General features: G+C 35.1%; 1 protein-coding gene across 1 annotated transcript; it reads right to left on the bottom strand.

The window, feature by feature from the left end:
* Positions 1-877: 877 nt before the first annotated feature.
* LOC120342445 (beta-galactosidase-1-like protein 2) lies at positions 878-18750 on the bottom strand. The gene is made up of 13 exons (XM_039411277.2): positions 18150-18750; positions 17515-17635; positions 15186-15345; positions 14191-14372; positions 7784-7927; positions 7050-7149; positions 6710-6862; positions 5603-5769; positions 4945-5000; positions 4410-4578; positions 3561-3806; positions 2856-3031; positions 878-2480 (listed from the first exon to the last, which is right to left on the bottom strand). The coding sequence occupies exons 1-13, from the start codon at positions 18192-18194 to the stop codon at positions 2061-2063; spliced, it is 2139 nt and encodes a 712-aa protein (XP_039267211.2). The 5' UTR covers positions 18195-18750; the 3' UTR covers positions 878-2060.
* Between the last annotated feature and the right edge of the window lie 2578 nt (positions 18751-21328).

A 21328-nucleotide genomic window follows, 5' to 3' on the forward strand; every position in this document is an offset into this window, starting at 1 on the left:
GAGGAAGCCGTAACCCACCAGCGGTTACGTGAACCACTCTACGGCGGCGAGGAGTCCAGCAATCCTCTCGCACACAACTATCCCTGCATGGGATTCGAACCTGCGAACGAACCCACACAGATTAATCAGAGGGGCGTGCGGTGGCGAGCGTATTCCTAACGCTTAGCACGATGAGACACATCGCCGCGCCGCACATCGTTTAACAAATGGACCAACTCGCTAAGGAAGAAGAATCGTATGCCAAACTAAGAAAGGGTGCAGCCACCTTATTCCAGAAGAGGCACATTGTGCAATTGCGTATAAATTTATCTTGTATAACAGTATTCTGTCTATCAGTACAACAGGAACATAAAAGACACACCAGAATGGACATATTTTTTTACTATTCCAGAATAAAGTAAGGATTATAAATAATTATAATATTCCAGTTTTAATTTCAAAGAGAAATATATAAGTCATCAGTCTATAATTCATTTATATTTTATAATGATGGAGCAAAATAATTAAAAATACAAATATATTTGGGCAATGATTCTTTTTCATGCTGCATCATAACAAATAAAAGTACCGGTAACATACTGCATTGAATTAATATAATCACATGTTAGGATGAGGCTCGTTAGTGAAAAGCAAACTTAAAACTAAGTCATCAATATCACACAGCCCACTTACAAAATAACAGTGTCAAGTTCCTTTTTAATTGTTCCAAGCAATGGTTTCGCCAAATCAAGGAGCATAAAAGATCAAATCTTAAGTTGAGGAATACAGCTTTTCTAACTTTAGCCTTTTATTTCGACTCCATAATCAGCATAACTGAAGATGAAATAATTGATAATAGCAAAATAAATAAAACTGACTATAGAATCGGGAGAGCAAACAAAACTTCAAGTAAGGTTTGAAGCATACAGATGTTAGATGGAAAGCTATTGTTAAAAAAAGTAGTACGTGTTCGCTCTTATTTGGACCAGCGCTTATAATTAGTCAGAAATCAAACTACCCCCATGAATGACTTTTAATAAATCTTTTTCTATGACTAAAGTCAAAAAAAAAATTCCTTCATGAATGAATCGTGCCACTAATCAAAGTCACCTCAAACCCACCAAAATAACATTGATAATAGGTAGCGCATAAAGTGGTTGCGTTAATTAATTAATGCTCGAACAAGTGCCAAAACCAAAAAGCCCCCCATGCGCAGTGATGATAGCACAAAGCTATAGAGCATCACGAGCCTCTTTTTGAAACAGGCTTGCCTCAGTAATAAGCATAATTACTAAAAATTATTTTTAAAATTTATAAATAGTTAAAATGAGAAATTCATTCTACAAGAAAAAATAACTGACATTACGTGGTAGCTAGAATTTGGATGTACTATAGCTTTGGTTTTAAACCGTTAATTTTTTATATAGAGACAAAGTAGCAAAGCAATACAGTACGAGTTCAGTCTAGAAAGTTTAGACCAAATTGGATGCCAGAATCATGAGTTGCGGCTTGAAGCCTAAAGGTTTTTTAAAATAAATGATCGACAATTCTAAGTACATTCTAAAATAATATTTCACTCAAATTATAAATTATAGTATTTGATACGAAATATCAACAAAAAGCATGTGAGTCAAAATATATACAATAGTTATAAATCCAGAAAAGGAAAGTTAAGATTAACAGTGATTTCATGAATTTTTCACAGACATCACTCCATCAGAATCAAAATACGTTTTACCTTTCAATTGCTCAGAAGCAAATTGGAATGAATGGGACTGTTGTAAATTATTCCGAAATGATTTTAAAATAATGAATATGAAGTAATTTATATATATGATCCGTTCTGGAAAACCTCCGATATAAAATTTGTACCACTCCAATCAAAACTTTAGTTGTCAATTAGTAGTTGGAGTCACTTGGAGAGTTTATAAAAATTGAGATTGCACTGTCATACTGTTCATGTACTACCAAAAATATACCAATATAATTACCATAATTACACATATGCAAATACCATTAGCAGCATTGTAAAGCAATGAATATTGGTGAACTATAAGTTTTAACTATATTGCACATTCATTTTACTTGGCTTTTTTATTTTTAAGCCGACTTGGTGCCATTCCACAACTTTTATGAAAAGATATAGAATTTCCTATCTTTGCCTCTTCAAAAATTAAAATATCATTATCTCCTGCATGCAGCCATACACCAGGAAGATATAACCGTTTTTGTGGGCCAGCAGAGTTCCAGTATCGGCCTATATTGATTCCATTTACAATTACCAGTCCCTTTTCAAAGCCTTCAAGCTCAAGAAAAGTGTCCTTTGGGGTGGGTTTTCCCAATTTGAGGGTTGTCATTAGAAGAGCAGGGACTGTGAGTTGTTGGTTCGAATCGGAATTCATCTTATGCCATAACAAAGAACCATCTCGTGATAATTGATCAAGTTTTCGGAGAAATTGTGCATCGAATTCGAGGGGCCAAATTTTCCAGTTTTCCAAAACCTAAAATAAATGAATCAATTTCAATGTGTGAGAAGCATTTTCATACCCTAATTCTGAACACATATGTATGCAAACATCGACTAATACGTAACTGGCTGCTAATTTTGAAAGAATTGGGACTATTTTCAGGACAGAATTGCCTACCCAATTTAATTCACCCTGGTACACCACCATTTACTCATAAATAATCTATCGAATATAAAGTTGATAACTACACAAATAAGAGTGATCCATTGCAACTTAGCTCTCAAGTACAGTTTTTTCTTTAAAGAAATTGCATTTAGTTGATTCAGACCGCCCCAAAACAAAGATTTATACCATAAAATAAATCTGTGAAAAAAGTTGGGACCTTCACAATAGGCAATATCCTCATACCTCATCATTACATTTTATGTCACCAATTATTCCCTTTTTTTGTTTTTCCATAATACCGGGCATATCCCTTGAAACCCAATTGACTCTTCCTTGATTTTCCACCATAAAACTCACAGTGTGTTTTGTATCACTTTTTGATCTTATTGTTACATCATCCATCACAGGAGTAATCGTTTCTGAAATATAACATATCGATATATAGTTCTCACCGATATAATGAAGTTTTTATAAACATAATCAATCTGGTTATGGTGTTGTTCTGTGTAATTAAAGTTTGATAACTGCTAATTGCTTCGAAAAATGTGAGAAAAAAGAACGGTGCTCACATAGTATGTGTAACAAGATGGCGGACCCCTGAACATAATATGTGTACTAAGTTAGGGTTAGGCCATAATTTTATTCCAATTTTCCTTATTTTAGTTCTATTACAGTTCAGGCACTAGCCAAGTGACTCCCGTAGTATTTGTAACTGAAATTAGGGCCAAACCCTAACCTGATACACTTGCTACATTCCGGTGTTCGCCATCTTGTTGCACATACTACGGGAGTACCAAAATAAGTTGGTGAGATCTCCGATTTGGCTTGGGAAAAATCTCTTTCAGAAGTCTTAGTCGAAACTAGCAACCGTAAATATTGCGTCTTAACAAATTGAACAATACATACATACTCCAAACATAAATATTGCTCTGCATTCATTTTACTGACCTTGATAAACATTATCCAGAAACAACAGAGCACGGTCTCTGATATTTCCAGCAATATCCAGTTTGAACTGGTATTTTCCGGTTAAAGTACATTCATAAAAAGCATATCCATAAGCTTGGCCTTCCTTCCTGTCTACTTTCATCGGAAAACTCTCCATTGAAATAGGACTTTTGGATTTGAACATCCAATTATTCATAGCTTCCAACAAGTTGTTAAGTGTAACATAGCTGTCAATTTTTATAGAAGCTGGAAGATATAAATATTTCTAAGCATGTTTGTAAGTAAAAATTAGAGTGAATGAATTTCAAACATTTATCAAATATTTGGTTTTTGCCACTTTTTCGTCTACTAATTTTCTGTAACAGCTTAAAAGGTAATCTTTATGACATTAATGGATCCAATAAATACTAGCTTGCAGTTTGGTTCTCCATAATTTTTTCATCCCAGTCAGGGTCATAGCCAGGGGGTTGGGTTGAATATAAAAATCTTTTGAAATGTGAAAAAAATCATTTTTCTGTGTCAAACATAGCAATTTTTCGTAGCCTGAAATGCTTTTTACACCCTCAAGAAGACTCTTGAAACCCACATTTTATGGACCTCCACATGTTGCGGTCTAACTTGCCAATTCGAAATTTCAGAAGCCCCCCTTTGAAAACTCTTGGTCTTGGCTATGCCCCTGATCTGAGCCATCAAAAGACATGTCAATCAACCAATTCAATGCTTGAATCAAATTTCGCTGAAAAGTTGAAAACAATGCAAAATGTGTTCGGCATTGAAACGAAAACCTTTACATTTTTACTTGATTTTAATTCTTTGACTATGCCTACATCAAGAAACCTAAAAAATCACCATATTCTTCAAGCTCTGGTTCTGGAGGAGGATTTATGAATTTTCTATCAGGAGAGAGATTTTGTAATAATTTTCTTGTAACATAATATTTATCTGTTACTTTTCCTTCTTCTGTCACAGGTGCATTGTAATCGTAACTTGTTATATCTGCAGACGTTATATCACCATGCTAAATAAATAGGAAATGGTATATGACAGGACCAAAAAGAAAAAAGAGATGGTGTGAAACTGTAATTGCCCCTTAAAATGTTATTAACTGATGTGTGCCACCAAATAATAAGCATATGGAAGACACAATTATTGCACAATAATGCATATTAATCATGAGGATGTGTCTCACATTCGCGCATTAAAATTGTTCCAAATAGCCATTTAGCAAATACTTTTGTCAGCAAATAATTTGCTCTCTCAATGAGTATAGTTTAATAATGTCCATTCACTAAAACAAGGAATTATGGTTGATATTTCCAAACTATTCAAACGGTTGCAATGGTTGCAAAATACACTGATTATTATGAATAAATTAAAAACTTACTCCTCTATCTCCAGGTCGAATCATTCCACCATTCATGAATCCAAAATTTGTTCCACCTGCACAGATTTTGAAGTCATGATTTAATATTTAAACCGATTATTCTTGTTTTTTTTCAGTCGCTCACGTTGGCAAAATCGCCCTGTAGTTGGCATGTTGGACAGTATCGAAGTTTAAAAATTTACAGTTCAAACAGCTTCTCACACACAACGCATTACATTTAACTAGCGATGCCAAACTGGAAAGATTTTGGTCCCACAATAATGTCAAGAATAGGTAAACGTTTTAGCTTGATAAATGACAAATAACAAAAAGAGTTTGTTTTGTATTGCACTGTTTATCCATTCTTGACATTATTGTGGCCCGCGAACAATATGAAAATAATAGTGTGGCCCGCGAGGCCGACAACCTTGGACCACCCTGATCTAAATATCTTACCGTTTTAAATTCTAATGTGGTATTGGCACAAAGCTATGCATATGAAACAAATATTGATCAATTTGTAACAGGAAACGAGGCTGTGTTTTGACATATGATCAAGTCGTCTTCACAGCTGAATAATGCAATCTGTGTGCAACATGTGGCCCGCGGGGTTTGGACCACCCTGATTTGGATAATCAGTAATATAAAATCATGTTTTATATAGGTCTTTTATACATACCTGCAAATACATACATATTGATACTAGCTCCAGTGTGTAACAACTGTTTGGTATTATTTTCAAACGTACTGACATCAAGGCTATTTAACCATGGCACTCCCAGATCATGATTGGGTCCGCCCCACCAATTGAACCATCCTGTCCAATACTCTGACACAAATAAAGGCCTGAAGAAATGATGATTAACAGAAAATAAATCAGTACTATACCCAAACACGCTAGTACTCATCTCTCAAAAATGTTTTACTTTTTCTATTAGAAAAATAGTGCAAAAGCAGTACATAATGTTTGGTTCATATGTCGAAAACTTGCAAATGGTCGTGCAAAGAAATGAAAGCAAGTGAGCATAGAACAGACTTCCTGGAGCTATATATACAGAAATATTGTAGTTATACAGGTGGCAGCATAGCCAATAAAATATAAGACTAAATCGTTAAAATCGATGTAATAAAGTAAACATAGTTCGATTTGTAGACATACTACAAATTTCTTAAACACTCATACACAATGCAACACGATTCGCTGAAATTACATTCTACCCTAACATAGTGGTAATATATCATGAGGAAATACTCCCTATTCATTTCCTATTTCATTTAAGATAATTAAAATCAACAAATTTGATAATAAAATTTTGCTATTTATTTCACTAAAAAAAAGTATTCCAAATTCAAATGAATAAAGGATAGGAATCAACTTCAATTTTTAGTTTTATATATTGATGCGCAACACCTCCAAGTAATGAAATTCAATGCTGCAGGTGAGAATTTATCACAAAAGCAGAGTCATGGAAATCATGGAGAACAAACTTCAATAAATATATTGCTCTTGACACAAATATTTCTTTAAAAGGGGAGGAAGCTCACTCACTCATAGTCAAAACAACATACAAAATTGAAAAATTAATTAAATTCAACACACATTTTTACTGGGGAAGGGAAGTCGCGGGGAACCAAAACTGGTTATCGAGCGGCGACACTCAAAGATTGGATACTATTGAAAAAATCTCTCGTGTATTTGTCATAAGCCACATGGCTATTATCAGATAAAATCTACCACTATACAGAAGTATTTTTAGAAATATGCAAATTATACAGTTATACTCACCAGTTACGTTGTACACTGCGTAATTGCCTCATAACTTCTGCAGGTTTGTGTTGTAAATTGATGGATCTCATCATTCCTCCATAATCTAACTTGTCATAATATTCAAGAACACCACTTCTATCATCACACACGAATAAAAATTCTTCAATACCTCTGAAAGAAAAAAATGAAAATAATTTTCTCAATGGGGAAAGGTTCAGATTCAACAATTTAGAAAATAAAGATTTAATAAGTTACAATGTCAAAGGCTTTCATACAGACACCACACAACTAATCCTCCAACCTTGAAGAGATAGTCTAAGTTTGACTAAAATCATGCAAATACAGATAAAATTTCTACCTCTGTATAACCATATCTTTTAATTTCTTCACATACAAAGGATCATAGTTTGGGAATGCAGCATACTCATTCTCAACTTGCACTGCAATAACTGGACCACCTTGAACATAATGAGGATTAATTTAAGAAAATGGATTGAACATCTTCATTTAGAATGAAAATGGGATATAATCTAAGCTACCGGTAAGTCAAATCTCTGCCAAACTAACTATCAATGTTGACATGATATTAAGTGCTCTAAATACAGGTTTTATGAGGCAGATGACAATTAGTGTTCAACTTTGAAACTATCACTATGATAAGTCATTTTTGCAAATTTTATACCAGAAGTATTTGCTGAATATATATTTTAAGAACAAAGTTTTTAAGAACTAAGATGATTGTTGAAGTGAATTTGAAATTAATAAGTAGAGTTTTCACAACACTAACAAATAATCCATTTTGCCAACAGGTTTGATGTTACTTGTTATTCATTCCCAATTTATTGCAACAAACCACTTAACAAAAAACTCACAGTCAAACTCACTCATATATAAGTATAAACAGAACACAAGTATCATGCATTTGTATGATACTTGTATTGGTATGAAAGTATATGAAACCATGACAAAGAAATTCCACATTCACTACAAATGTCCTTCCTTTGTAGCATAAAGACTAAGTTTTACAATCTCCGACAAGAGAAGTTTCAATTCTGTAACTATTCACACATTTCTGACTAGTTGTGTACCTACCATGAGTATATTGATATGGTCTTATAATAGGCAGCAGTTTATCAAAATATTTTCGAACATGATTGATGAATGTCGTTTCACTCGTTCGAATTTTAATTTCACTCCCGCGAAGCAACCAACTTGGTAATCCACCCCATTCCCATTCTGAAAAAAGTGAATACAAAATTTAAAAAATTACTATTAGCAACCAACTTGGTAATCCACCCCATTCTGAAAAAAGTGCATACAAAATTAAAAATATTTTTATTCACTTTTAGTTTCAACACATAGAATAAAATAAGAACCCAACCCTGCAACCTTGTTTCTACATGGTCGTTTTATAACTATTCTCATCCATATTACGCCCTTGTCATTAATGGCAAGCAACCCATTTCTACCAGGGGTGTGCAACCTTTATTACAGGTGGGCCAGCAGGTAGAAAGAACTGGGTGAAACCGCAGGCCGTACCTTTATTTGACATAGGCTACAATACTTTACAATCTAGTAGTTGTAGGCACAGATTGCACAAGCTAGCTGTTAAGGCATTGTGAAGATAATCGTAGGCAATTCAGTGTTCACTATTAGCGCACTTTTTTGCGAAAATTGCGAAGCACTTTCGCAACTTTTTTTATGGACTGCGAAATAGCACTTTTTTCCGATTTTGAAGAGAAATAGCACTTTTTTTCGATTTTGAATGGAATAAAAATTCAAAGTTGACAAATATTTTTGTGTGCGTATTAAGTTGACAAATAAGTAACATACTAGTACTTTTGTAACTCAATTCTGCATATCATAACGATATTTACCGGAATTCTAACCTATGTGGTGAAGACACGGAAGATAAAGCTTTTGCATTAATAGCAAAATTCTTGTTTATAATATGATTATTATACAAGCACACTGATTCCGCTTCCACCGCGAAAACGCTCGGCGGCGTCTTTGAAACCAGATGTCCGAATGCAAGGCAGTGCGTTTCTCTAAATGAGAGTGGTCATGTGACTGTCAATGACATCGATGAATTGTGACCAAAGTACACGATTTTCTAGTACTGGTTTGACAGGTCTGTGTTCTCTTCTTAGTGAATTTACTGGAGCCATTCAGAAATTTCTGATACTCGACACGACATTGTTTAGTAATGGAATGTAAACTTGGGCCATTGTTTGTTAAATTAGAAGAAACTTTTAGCAGCATCACACAGATTTGCAAAATCGCCAAATTGACAAAATACATACGTCGTCGTATTAACATTTAACAGCCATTTTATTGTAACCACGAATGATAAAAGCAAATGGCGTTTCGCGGAATTTTGCGATATTCAGTATTAGCTAGTCTAGTCATTCACGATAAATCAAACTCAGGCCAGGGTCAAAAATCAATCTAAACTATTTCCTCATTAATATGCGAGTAGGGGTGGGCAAAATCGAATATTTTTTCGAATTGAATATTTTTAACGAATAAGGAATATTTTTTATGCACAGCAGGAGTCTAGAACGTCGGTCGAAAAATTAGCAAGTAAGCCTTTACTACTGGTTAATTTCGTTATAATAGCTAATTGTTTTTGTCACCGCAATCGTTTTGGCGACTATATCCTGGGTTTGGCAATCCAGTCTTACGCGTGCGTTCACATCGGCAACAGCTGTTAAGGGCATTAACGACAAATTTCAAAACCAAAATAAACATTTGCGTTGACTTGATATTACCTATCAACGTTTGCAAATTTACTGTCCCAATTTTAAGCGAATGGTATTATTATTATCGATGCCGGAATGCAGATATTTAAGACGATAATTAACTTTTATAATTTTTTTATGGTGTCTGTATTAATTTACAGATAAACCTCGCAATCCTGAGATTGTGCCAATCCTGAATGTTGATTTAAAATTGTGATTAAATAATTCGGCAATGAAGGTATTTCTGCGTGGCCATAAGACGAGATGACTTTAATAAACAGCACTTCTTTAAGGATATTTTACATATGCGACTAATGCTAAAAACATTGGGCTCCAGTGCTCTGGTGCCTAATCAGGCGCTAATTGCAACTAATTCAACTTAAGTTTCAACGACTTTTTTCGTCTTCACGATATGTTATCTTTTTTATTCGGCGCTGATAATGATAAATAAAAAATGTGTAATTGTTGATTGCAATTCCGGAAAACGTATTTTCCTTCCTCACCATGAAGCGAATTTAACCGCAGTTAACCGCGCATTGGAAAGCAAAACACAATTTATTGACATTACTTTACAACGAGTTACGGGTAAGAATTAACCAGACGGCTATTGCTAACATGTAGAAACAATAAATTTGAAACGATTTTGTATAAAGCGTGTCAACATCGTTTTTGTAAATTTAGAAACGTCGATAAGTAAGACAAGTAAATAATGTATTTTATGGAACTTTCATGGGATATTGGTGAGAAATATTATTTTGACCATGTCGAAATGCCATTATTGCCGATTTATTCACGTGTTTAGTTACTATCAGTGTTTTAACCCAAAGCTGAGTTACGTAAATACTTAACACTGAGTACTCAAGAGATAACCAATTTGCGGAGTTTTTCAATTATTATTTAATACGAAAGTAACACCGACACGATCTAAAATAAAAAGCATAGAAATGTCAACTATCTGCTTCACAAATATCGCATCCCGGGGTCAGTAATAATATTATTGTTCGCTCAAACTCGGGACCGTAATTTACGAACTGATACAAATCCTACACAGAAGATAAAAATCAGAACAAAATCAATTTTCGTTGTGAATGCGTTCATTAATAGTTGTCTTTAAAATCTTCGCCGATGTGAATTCACAATTCTATCCGAAATATAAAAACCAAACTACGATGCCCGCCGTTACGTGAGAATTAATATTTGCTAGTGAATAAAAACATGCTTTAACAAAAAATTTACTGCAGCCTTCGATTATGACAAAATTATGAAATAATCATTGAATGGCAATAAAAATTTAACTTCATTAACAATAATTTTCAAGTAATAGTTTCACATTTTCATGATTTTGATCGTCGCTACATGCGAGCGTGTTTTTGTACATATAAACCATGATGACACTACTGACATCTGCGAGTTATAGATCTCTCCAAATTTAATTTTCGCGATTTTTAATGTTTCATTTCTAGATGTGGATGCCCGCTGACTACGGATAAATGGTCGATGTTTTAAAATAGGACTTCGGACCGTTCGGCAAAGAGAGGCGGGCTACACGTAACTGCGAACGGAATTTCGCCGTGAACGACCTTACATTTTAGTTATAAACGCATTACGTCGTCGCGAATTGCAGTTTTGGTGTAATGTTTTAACTTCCCCCTAATCTCCCGTTGAAAAAATCCTGGCTGCGCCCCTGCCCGGTGATAATTATAGCTAAAATGTTACAATTTTATTTACGGAATTTGCAAATTCACCATTTTGATGATCACGCCCTAATTATTGGTGCAAAAATACTCAAAATATAACGAATTTAATCATTTCCGATGTTAATAGGCGCAATTCATGACGGAGACAGTGTGCGTTGTTACATCGAAATTCACGATCGATTTTACGTTATACTCTTGTTCACGATTTCAACACTCCACCGCCATGCATGGCTGAGTGGAAGGTTCACATTTTCGAAACATTACTTGGTCAAGGATGGGAGGGATCACTAACGAGCTAATTGAAAGCACATTAAAAGGATTATGACTTGTCATTTTTTTCTGGTTATAGCCTGTACATGTTATACCGTGTGTGGGCTCTCGGAACGTCAATTTAACTTTTAATTTTCGACAATCAATGTATGTGCGGCTCCTACATGAAACGGCTAATTCATGCTGCCAATATACGGAGTTTGAAATCTGGGATATTTATTTCGAATACTCTATTTATTTTGACTCTTCTAAAATTAGGAAGCTTTGTTGGTACCTTTTTTGGCGCAAAGTATGGAATTGAAACGATACCAATATTTTGCCCAGTCCTATAGGCGAGGTTATGATATTAACGCAGAGAATATGTGTAAGCTTGCGAACATCGGGGTTGGGCGGAATTATACGATTATGTTGTTGTTCTTAAATAATAACTTTTTCGATGAATGTTTATTTTACTTTTGTGTATTAATTATGATATGTTGAGTTTTCGTTTATTTCAAATTCGAAATTGTCCGGAATACTCAAACAGGTGTAATAAGTGTAATATTGATAGTATAGTGTAATCGAGTAACCAACTTAGAAGTCTTTAGAGATGTCTAATGAACTTGATGTGTTACGGGTGTCGTAACCCCCGTTTTTTTTTATTAAATTTGATTGTTCTACCTTCCGCTTATAAAACAACATCGTTATACAGTCATCTAAGGTAACTCTCGCGACCAAATCTTTTTGTTCTGTATGGCATCACCTTAGCGCCATTTATTACCGACTGAATTTTAATTGTGTTTTATGATAAGTTATTTTCTGTTAGTTGGCGCCGTCGCTAATTTCTGTATAAACATGGAAAATTTTAAATATGTTCCTTACGTCTCTGCTATAATTGACAAGCGATAGCACAAGATTCAGCAGCAAATGATAAGCAAAGCTATTTTATAATCATGGGTTGCTTAATAAAGATTTGCTAATTATGGCAGGATATAAAGAACATGGCCTGAAATATATTATTAACAGAACGATGTTTATTTTTCAGTCGACGAAAACCCTTAATAATAACGATTGCCGAAATCGCGAAAAAAATAAATACGGATTTTTGATTGTGATCAGATGACTGAGAGGGCACATGTTTTTTCTCTGTTCAAAGCAGATATAAAACGAATACCATGTTGCCGAAAAGCGGTTACGTGTTATCTTTCTTTAGCCAATCAAAATAGTGGTAATGGTATATATAAAAGGTTTCTAAACTTTACAAACTCGGAACGCAATTAATATTAAAATTACAAGTAATGGTGCATGGAAAAACGAATTTGATTTTATTGAAATTGAAACGCACACACATAAGAGTTTTACATTTCATGCACAACTAACCCATGCTACATGTGAGATTTGTGCACATGAACGATTATATATCGCGATTATTTATGTGAGAATGCTGCTCTTTCAACTTTAATTTCCAGGATTTCGGCGTTCACGTGGTCGACTACAAAAGATTTATCCAAAACTATTTGAGAACCACTATCATGTCATTCGTTTATTTTTTACATTCATGTTTTTTTCAAGAATCACCCTGTTGTATTTCTTGTACCTTCGCAAAGGAAAACTCTTTGGTGTCATCATTACTATTAGTGTAATTGAAAGTGGCGTTGAGATGCGAATACTTCATACTAGGTCTGCAGCATTAGAGAGAGCGTTATTTATAAATGCTGGAAGTACATGGCATTTCTAAAAAATTTGCAAATATATGATGTTTTCTACCCGATTTGAACTAACTGGCACGCAGACCAATGCAAGTCGATATTTGAAAATTACACGTCTTAGCGTAAGTAATCCGTGAGACAGTATAATATAAATTAGGCCAAGCTAGCTCATGAAAGGGATTTCAAAGTGATCTTGCGTAATATTTCGGAAAAAAAAATCTTCGATAGAAAGTAGGTCACTCTATCTATAAAAACAGCGGTACTTTCATGGTGATTTTGCGTTATTTCCCAAAGAAAAACTGGCCAGAGAAACATGACGTTAACCAATCTCTTAAAAGGGAAGAGGGCGGACTACTTTCAAGCATATTCTTTCGGACAAGGAAGCGTGTTATACTAAAGGGATATTGGTGATGGGTCATGGGGATGTCATTTTGCCCGGGTTTTGTACAAATGATCCCCCTCCCTAGCTATGGCCGGTAGTAACTAATATCTGCATGTATCAATCGGTGTCTGTTAGATGGAAGAAACAAGTTTGCAAGGCTTGTCTGTTCAGGCGGGAGTGCGCTTCGTTACTGACGCTGGTGGTTGATTGCACGAAACTTTTATTCCCCGCAAGTGTGCTTATCAGGTGTCCTTTGATGAATTCCTTTGTTTTTAACAAGGGTTTAAACGAAACTTCGTTAACGGAAAGACTTTAATTCACAATATTAACGGGAGGAGCGCTTTTTCGAGTATCTATGCTGTTTGAAATGAGTTTAAACGAAAGCTAGGGCACCTAACTAGTTAAAATCAGAAAAAGCACTTTCGCACTTTTTTTTTCGACTGCGAAGCACTTTCGCACTCATAATTTCCTTAGAGTTAACACTGGTAGGCATAGATAATAAATTAGATAAAGGTATAGGCTTCGCAACGCAAAGGGATTGGAATTACTCACACATACCAAATTAAATTGAAAACATATTTCGCGGGCCACAAATCATACAAAATTGGCACTTTTCCGCAGGCCATACATTTTTTTTTGTGGGCCGAATTCAGCCTGCAGACCACAAGTTGCACGCCCTTACACACACACACTCATACTGTGAGTGAAATGACAACCAAACCTGCACAAATATATGGTCCAATGCGAAGAATAACGTACAGCTCTAACTCTTCAGCAATTTCAATGAATTTTGCCAAATCTAACATGTTAGAAAAATCAAATTTTCCCTCTATTGGTTCATGAGCATTCCATGGTATATATGTGGTCACAGTGTTGAGGCCGCATGCTTTTAGTAGAAGTAACCTGTAAAAATATATTTGCCTAATGATAAATTGCTATATCAGACAATGTTAACTTTATCAAGAATATAATAAATTGGAACTTTTAAAGAATGATTCTTTTCATTTAGAATTGATTGAAGCATTGTCACCAAAAACAACAATGGCTCGACAGATGGCGCATCGTGCTAAGTCTTAGGAATATGCTAACCATCACACCTCTGATTACCCTGAGGATTGCTGGTCTCCTCCACCAGTTAAGTTCATGTATCTGAAACAAATAACCCGCCTACTATTCCATACCCGACATGAACTGGTAACGCCATAGTTCACCATGTGATTAGGCTGTCTTATCCTCTTTTCTCGCCCCCAGGATAAATAGGATATATTCAATCCTATGAATAAAGTGGCGCTGTAACGTTCAGTTTGAACAGTATATAAACTGGCCATCAATTTTTATGGGTTATGTTTAAACTCATGTAGAATTAACATATTTCTAACAGAAGTACAAAATTGAAGCCAACTTTCCTAAGACTTTGAAAAAATGACGCATTTCATTCCCATCAACAAATCTCTCAGGCTTCTTCAAGATTCAATATAATATTGAGAAAAAAACCTTATTATAATTACCACAGCACAAAAAGATAATTTCAAGAGTTGAAAGCAATGACAAAATCCTCAATCACGAATTAGAATACAATGGAGCACAAATAAAAAAGAAAACAAAAAAAGATAAAGTATTTTATCACTATTCCAGAATTTTGTTCATCCAAACGAAAGGATTACGTTACTAAAAATTCTGTAAACAATAAACACAAACAGAAGTTTTGATAATCACCTGTGTCTCCAATACTGAAGAGGGAATCTGAAATAATGAATTTCGCCACCCAATATACGAAAACGTTTCCCGTCAAGATAAAACTGGCGACCTTTTGTGGTCAAACCAGATCGCCCTTCAACTTTTTTATCAATCTTTATCTTGGTTTCAGAAATTCTTCCTAGAGAAGTATATGATAAATTTTTTCACTACAACATATAATAGCAAACAATTTAACTTATTTTATTGAATACCTCAAGCAGTCAAGGTATATCACTTCAATAATACTTATCTCTTTGATTGCATACCATTTTCAACTTTCCCATCTAGTGTACATCTCATTTTAGATCAGGGGTTCTCAACCTTTTCTCTGTTAAGTACCCCCCGAGTCACAAAACAATCAATGCGAACCCCCAGTAATCAGACACCAAACTGAATTGTGATATATTGACTAACAATTTGCTGTAACGACTGCCAAGCCGTGCATTTTACATTGTTGCGTCACAATCACAACAACACAAGATCAGGGAAAATGTACTCTAGTTTCAATTGACACTTATTTTACTCTTGTAGTTACTTTCTTTGGTAAAGGATATTAAAAAAAGAAAACTCGACCGTCATCCAAGTACCCCTGGAGATCTTCTCGTGAACCCCTGGGGGTTCGTGAACCCCAGGTTGAGAACCCCTGTATAGATGGTCATTGTTAGCATTATAAATAAAAATAGATTACCAATGGTAATGAGAAACACTATTTTCTAATACAGAAATACTCAACTTCCAAAGTAAAAGGGCCGCATTTTAACCGCAAAAGATGCAACGGGCCACAGAATAAAATTGTCATGTATTTATACTATTTAATTTATTTATTAGTCCGATACTGATGTTTAATAATTATGCTTCTTGTATCCATTTTTATGCATTCTAAAACATAGTTAATGGATAGCATTCTTTAGTTTGCAGTTGCCCTGGCGAGAGCTATTACATAATTTGACAACGTTGGAAAAATATAATTATACTCAACAACAGCAATGTTTTACAATTCTTTTATACCATTGTAAAAGAATTTTGGAAGATAGATAAAGGGTGCGATGAGTGAGCTAAGTAACTCAATTTTTACTTAACAATACTTAATTCATCTGTTTTCTGTGATGACACGATTAGAGATGTAAGTTTCGAATATTTTATTTTTGAATCGATTTCCGAATCTGATTCTATTTAGTATAACATCATATTATCGTTAACTTTCCTCAATAGCATAAACTGTGATAAAATATCAATAATGAACATGAAGTGTAGTTTGTATAGTGATTGCTTCTTCTAAAATAAACTTTCAATATTCATCCAAATGATGAACGCCAGTGAAACACGCGTTAGTACCGTTTGCGACGTATTTTTAGAAAGCAAATGATACTGATGGAAGAAATCGCAGACCTATGTTTTAAATGAGGAATAATGTTGTTATTATAATGACATTACATAGGTAATTAATAGAAACGTTTGTATAATGTCAGATTTGTGAAACTTCTTAACATTTCGAATAGTCTAAAAACATTGTTTCCTCCAAAGCTGTGACCCATGTAAAATACTCATAGTGTTCCGACTCGAGAATGCTGTAAAGTGTAAACATAGAGGAAATAAACGCTTTTGGTCGATGATGGGATGAAATATAACAACCCCGAGTATTACGACTTGGAAACGCTTTGAACGCAAGGAGAACAAACGCTTTCGGTTGATGATGAGACTCGTTGCCGCATCTTGCAATCATATTTTTAAAATAGAGTCAAGCCGTTTTTTTCTTGAATTGCTTCGAATCAATTCGAATTTAGTTTGATTAGAATTGTTTCGAAATTCTGAAACTTACATCCCTAGACACAATCCATAGTCTTATCATGCGCTGTAATGGATGAGAAAAATGATGCCGTATTAAAAAATCGTTTATATACGTTACGCCGCAGATGTTTGGGTTCATCAAAGATCTTTGCGGGCCACAAAATATGCATCGACAGGTAAAAAAACCTGTTCTAATATAACTATCAATAGAGGTTATGCGAGACAAACACCCAGTCCTTCCTCAATGCCTTTGCATTAGTGGATCAGTGTCTGTATAATGCAAGGATGCTGTAGCAGGAATAAACATGACCATACTATGCAATTCGGGAGTCCTGCTGCACACTCACACAATTACATTTGTGTTAGTGTGCATGACTTTTGAAATGCATAGTATGACAATATTCTAAGTAGAGTAATGATATAAAGTGATATAAAATAACAAAATCGAAGCAATAACCATTCAGGGATAGGCCTACTGATACTGTGATAGAAAATTTCAAGCAATTTATGTGTAACATACCTATGTAATCATTGTTATGTTCAGACAGGTCATTTTTTGTTTTTCCGAGTTCAATTTCAGAACTGAACATTTGTCGAAGAGCAATAAGAAATAAAATGACAATGACCACAAGTCCATAACGCTGGAAAAAAAGAATAAATAAATAGAGAATACTGGAATACCTACAGGAACCACCGCACCTTGACTGCCTTGACGAAATTTGGTTTACATAGTCTAGTTTCATCTCGCATTTCTTTGTGGGCCAGTGGGGGTAGACTACCTGGATTTCTGCTGGGAGCCATTGTTTCAAACAAAGCTAAAATTTAACACATACAGACATACAGGTACGGTACCGGTACTGACATACATATACTGATATACTGATATAGGAAACAATAAAATGTTATACAGTAGGCCTACATATTGATGTTGCAATATATATGTAGCAGCAGGCAGATTGTTAACAGAACAATACCGGTACTGAACTACCGTAACAATCTGACACTGCTGAAAAAGATTCATTTCTAACCGCATCAGGATGCTGAAATGAGATTGCTTCATTTTTCCATTTGTCCTGCACCTATATCAAAATAGCAATAATCTAAAAGTATAGAGGTAGGTTAGACTAATGCACAATTGATCCAACGCTAACTTACTTTATTGAGTATCCATATAAGCTTGGAATTGCCTCTGCGCTGCATATCGATATCGTTACCGCAGTGTGCAAGCGAACCTCCAGTCTTTCTGCAGCTTTTGAGACAGATGGCTCAACTTTGACCCAACAAAAAGCGGAAATATTACCCTGAATTCACATAACGATGCCCGCTACTTTCAAGTGAAGAAGGTTTGTTTTACATTCTGACTAGTGAGAAAAAAGATGCAGTTGCTGGATAGAAATACTCGATGAAAAAGTGAACCGTGAAGATTTCAGGACTGAATTTGAAGATTTAGACATGCCGTTCCGACATGTCAGCCAAAAGTCCCGCTTTGGGATCAGCCATCCAGCATAATACACGAACATGTTCTCGTTACTAGTGTTGCTGTGTAGCGCAACGCTAGCCTACTTACTGAGGCGTTATTTTGTTTGTTTCGTTGATTCCCGCACATTGTTAGCGAACGTATCACATGTAAAATTAATTCTAATCGGTCCTGTTCAGACGTTCACTTGAATGTAACATTTAACAACGTCTTTTTGAAGGTGTTATCCACAGAAAAGCATGCGAATAAGTAAATTCTCAATGCTTGAAAACGGCAGACTATTTCATTATTCTTTATTCCCTTTGCTGTACAAAAAAATCTAAATTTAGATCATTTGTATCGTTAGCGTATATTCCTTTCTATTTTTGAACTGAACCCGATATTTAGACAGAAAACATGCGCATGAACTTTCGGTGACAATATGGTCGATAAAGACAGTCGATATGGCTTTAAATGTAGGCCTATGTAGTCAAATCGGAAACTATAAAGTTACAGGATCACAGCTAAGAGGTCGTGTCTTTGGAGGCGTCCCGCTTTAAAGTAGAAAAAAATACGGTAGCCCTAGTGAACCACCCTACGGCGGCGAGGAGTCCAGCAATCGTCTTGCACATAATTATCCCCTACGGCAGGGGTGTGCAGAGTTCGGCCCGCGGGCCAGATGCGGCCCGCAAGGGGAAATTAGGCGGCCCGCGGAGGCAACTGGAGAGCAGTTTAAAAAATAGTATCAAAACATTTAAAAGCTAAATAAGTTTTGGTTCCAGCTTATCAGTTGATTTTGTCTAAATCTAACCTAGTCCCAGAATACGATTTGACAGCAAATTATTTGGAAACGAATCTTGGCGTATTTTACTGAAAACATCTCAACCAAGATAACTTTCTACATTTGAAAAAAGTCATGGCTTCAAATATGGCACTTTTCGGTAACATTTTTTTCTGAAATGGGCGTCATATCGATTTGCTAACACTTCTATTTCAGCAAATTTGCATAAAAGTAGTCGGGAAAAGAATCCAGCAGTAAATTTCTCACTGAATTCGTTTAAATTGGATGTGACAATATATTTGAATTACAGACCCCTAATGATAACGTGAGATCAATAACAAAAAGACACCATCTACTGCCTGCAACAAATAGAAAACCTGCGTTAAATGTAGGTGCGGCCCGCGGTTTAACCCGGGTATTTATATTTGGCCTGCCTGCGAAAAAGGTTGCACACCCTGCCTTGCGGGATTATAACCTGCGAACCCACGCAAGGTCATCTGAGGCGATGTGACACGCGTAATCCCTCGCGCTTTGCACGATACGTCGCATCGCCGAGTTCGCGATTTTTCCACCTCGTCGTTCTTCTTGCCTCTTTTTTCATTTTTCTTATTTTTAACACGAATGTTTATTTAAATTCATTGTACGAACTACGAAGTATTATATTTTCTCTATACTTTTTAACATTCTTGTACCCGACTCGATAATAACGAATAAACATTAAATAAAAATGAGGCACTTGATTTGTAAAATTCATTGGTCATTGAATATACTCAATCAAAAATAACATTTAATGCAGGGTCGTCCAACCCGTGGCTCGCCGACGGTTCCCGACGTGCGGTATTATTCGAAGCCCGATGTCTTTCTTAAATCTGAGTCACTATTGAAACCTCCAATAAAAAAAAAATATTTCTTGTCGTTCAAACGCGCCACCGAGCTATCGAAAGCTTTTTTAAGTCTCTTTACGAGTGGTATTGCTGGAGAAAGATATTTGAATTTATTATCTTCTGCCATGTATTTCAATCTGCGGCTATGTTTGTTTTTTCATTAACCTGTAGGCGGTGTAGTGACAACTAGAACATAACTACCATGTCAAGTGGCCCGCACAATCATCTGTAAAATACATGTGGCCCTTCGGCCATAAAGGTTGGACAACCCTCATCTAGTGACTCCTAAATGTCAAATATATATATAATTTTGTAATTGCATCACCATTTATCATTGGTGTTAGTGACAGGGTTGAATACAGTTGGAAATGTTTTGTGTGAACGTATTAGTATATATTTACTGTGTGAATGAATAGTATAATTTACAATATTTATACGCTCGTACAGGTATGTATGATCAATGGTCTATGACTCTATATACTCTATTACAATTTTAAAAAATGGCAAGGGATCAATTCCTTATAAAATGGACACTTTTTTACACCCAAGTGAATCAAATGCTCCATTCGTATGTTCACCGTTGTGTTTTAAATTTGTTTTCCGGCGATTGTCTGTTCTATATGCATGTGCTGTTAGCCTACACATATGCTACGATGTATGCTTGTCCAATCATGAAGGTTCGACGTTGTGACCTACATTATCCATGAGTTCATACTGTATATAATAAGAGCTCTTGGTAATAACTGGAAAAGTCCTCATTGAGAGAGTGAAATTGAAATCATCTGACGATTGCTTTGGTCACTAAGATTATGTATAAAAATATTATTGGTCTGCAGTTTTAAACTCAATAAGCCCAAATGTTGTTGGATAAATTTTCCCCGATTTGTTTTAAAGTTTTCTCATATATTTTGAATGGTTGGAATGGAAGTTTCAACTATTATTGCTATTTTTCTCTCGTAACGTAATATGTTTCCATATCCAAAATAAAATAAATAAATAATTAGCCTCCAGCTATGATATAATATATTCACGCCTTTCTGGACCACCCACTTATCCGGAGTAACTGCAGTAGAGAGAAACTGTCATTTAAAAAACAAAAAAATGCATTTATATAAAAGTTAAATTAAGTATATATATTAACGTAGCAAATGTGAGAATGATGGGAAATGTCACCAATTACTGCAACTTTTCGTGATAAAGTCATATTAATGTC

Source organism: Styela clava, chromosome 1 (genome assembly GCF_964204865.1).
Source record: "Styela clava chromosome 1, kaStyClav1.hap1.2, whole genome shotgun sequence".
Classification (NCBI taxonomy): Eukaryota; Metazoa; Chordata; class Ascidiacea; order Stolidobranchia; family Styelidae; genus Styela; species Styela clava.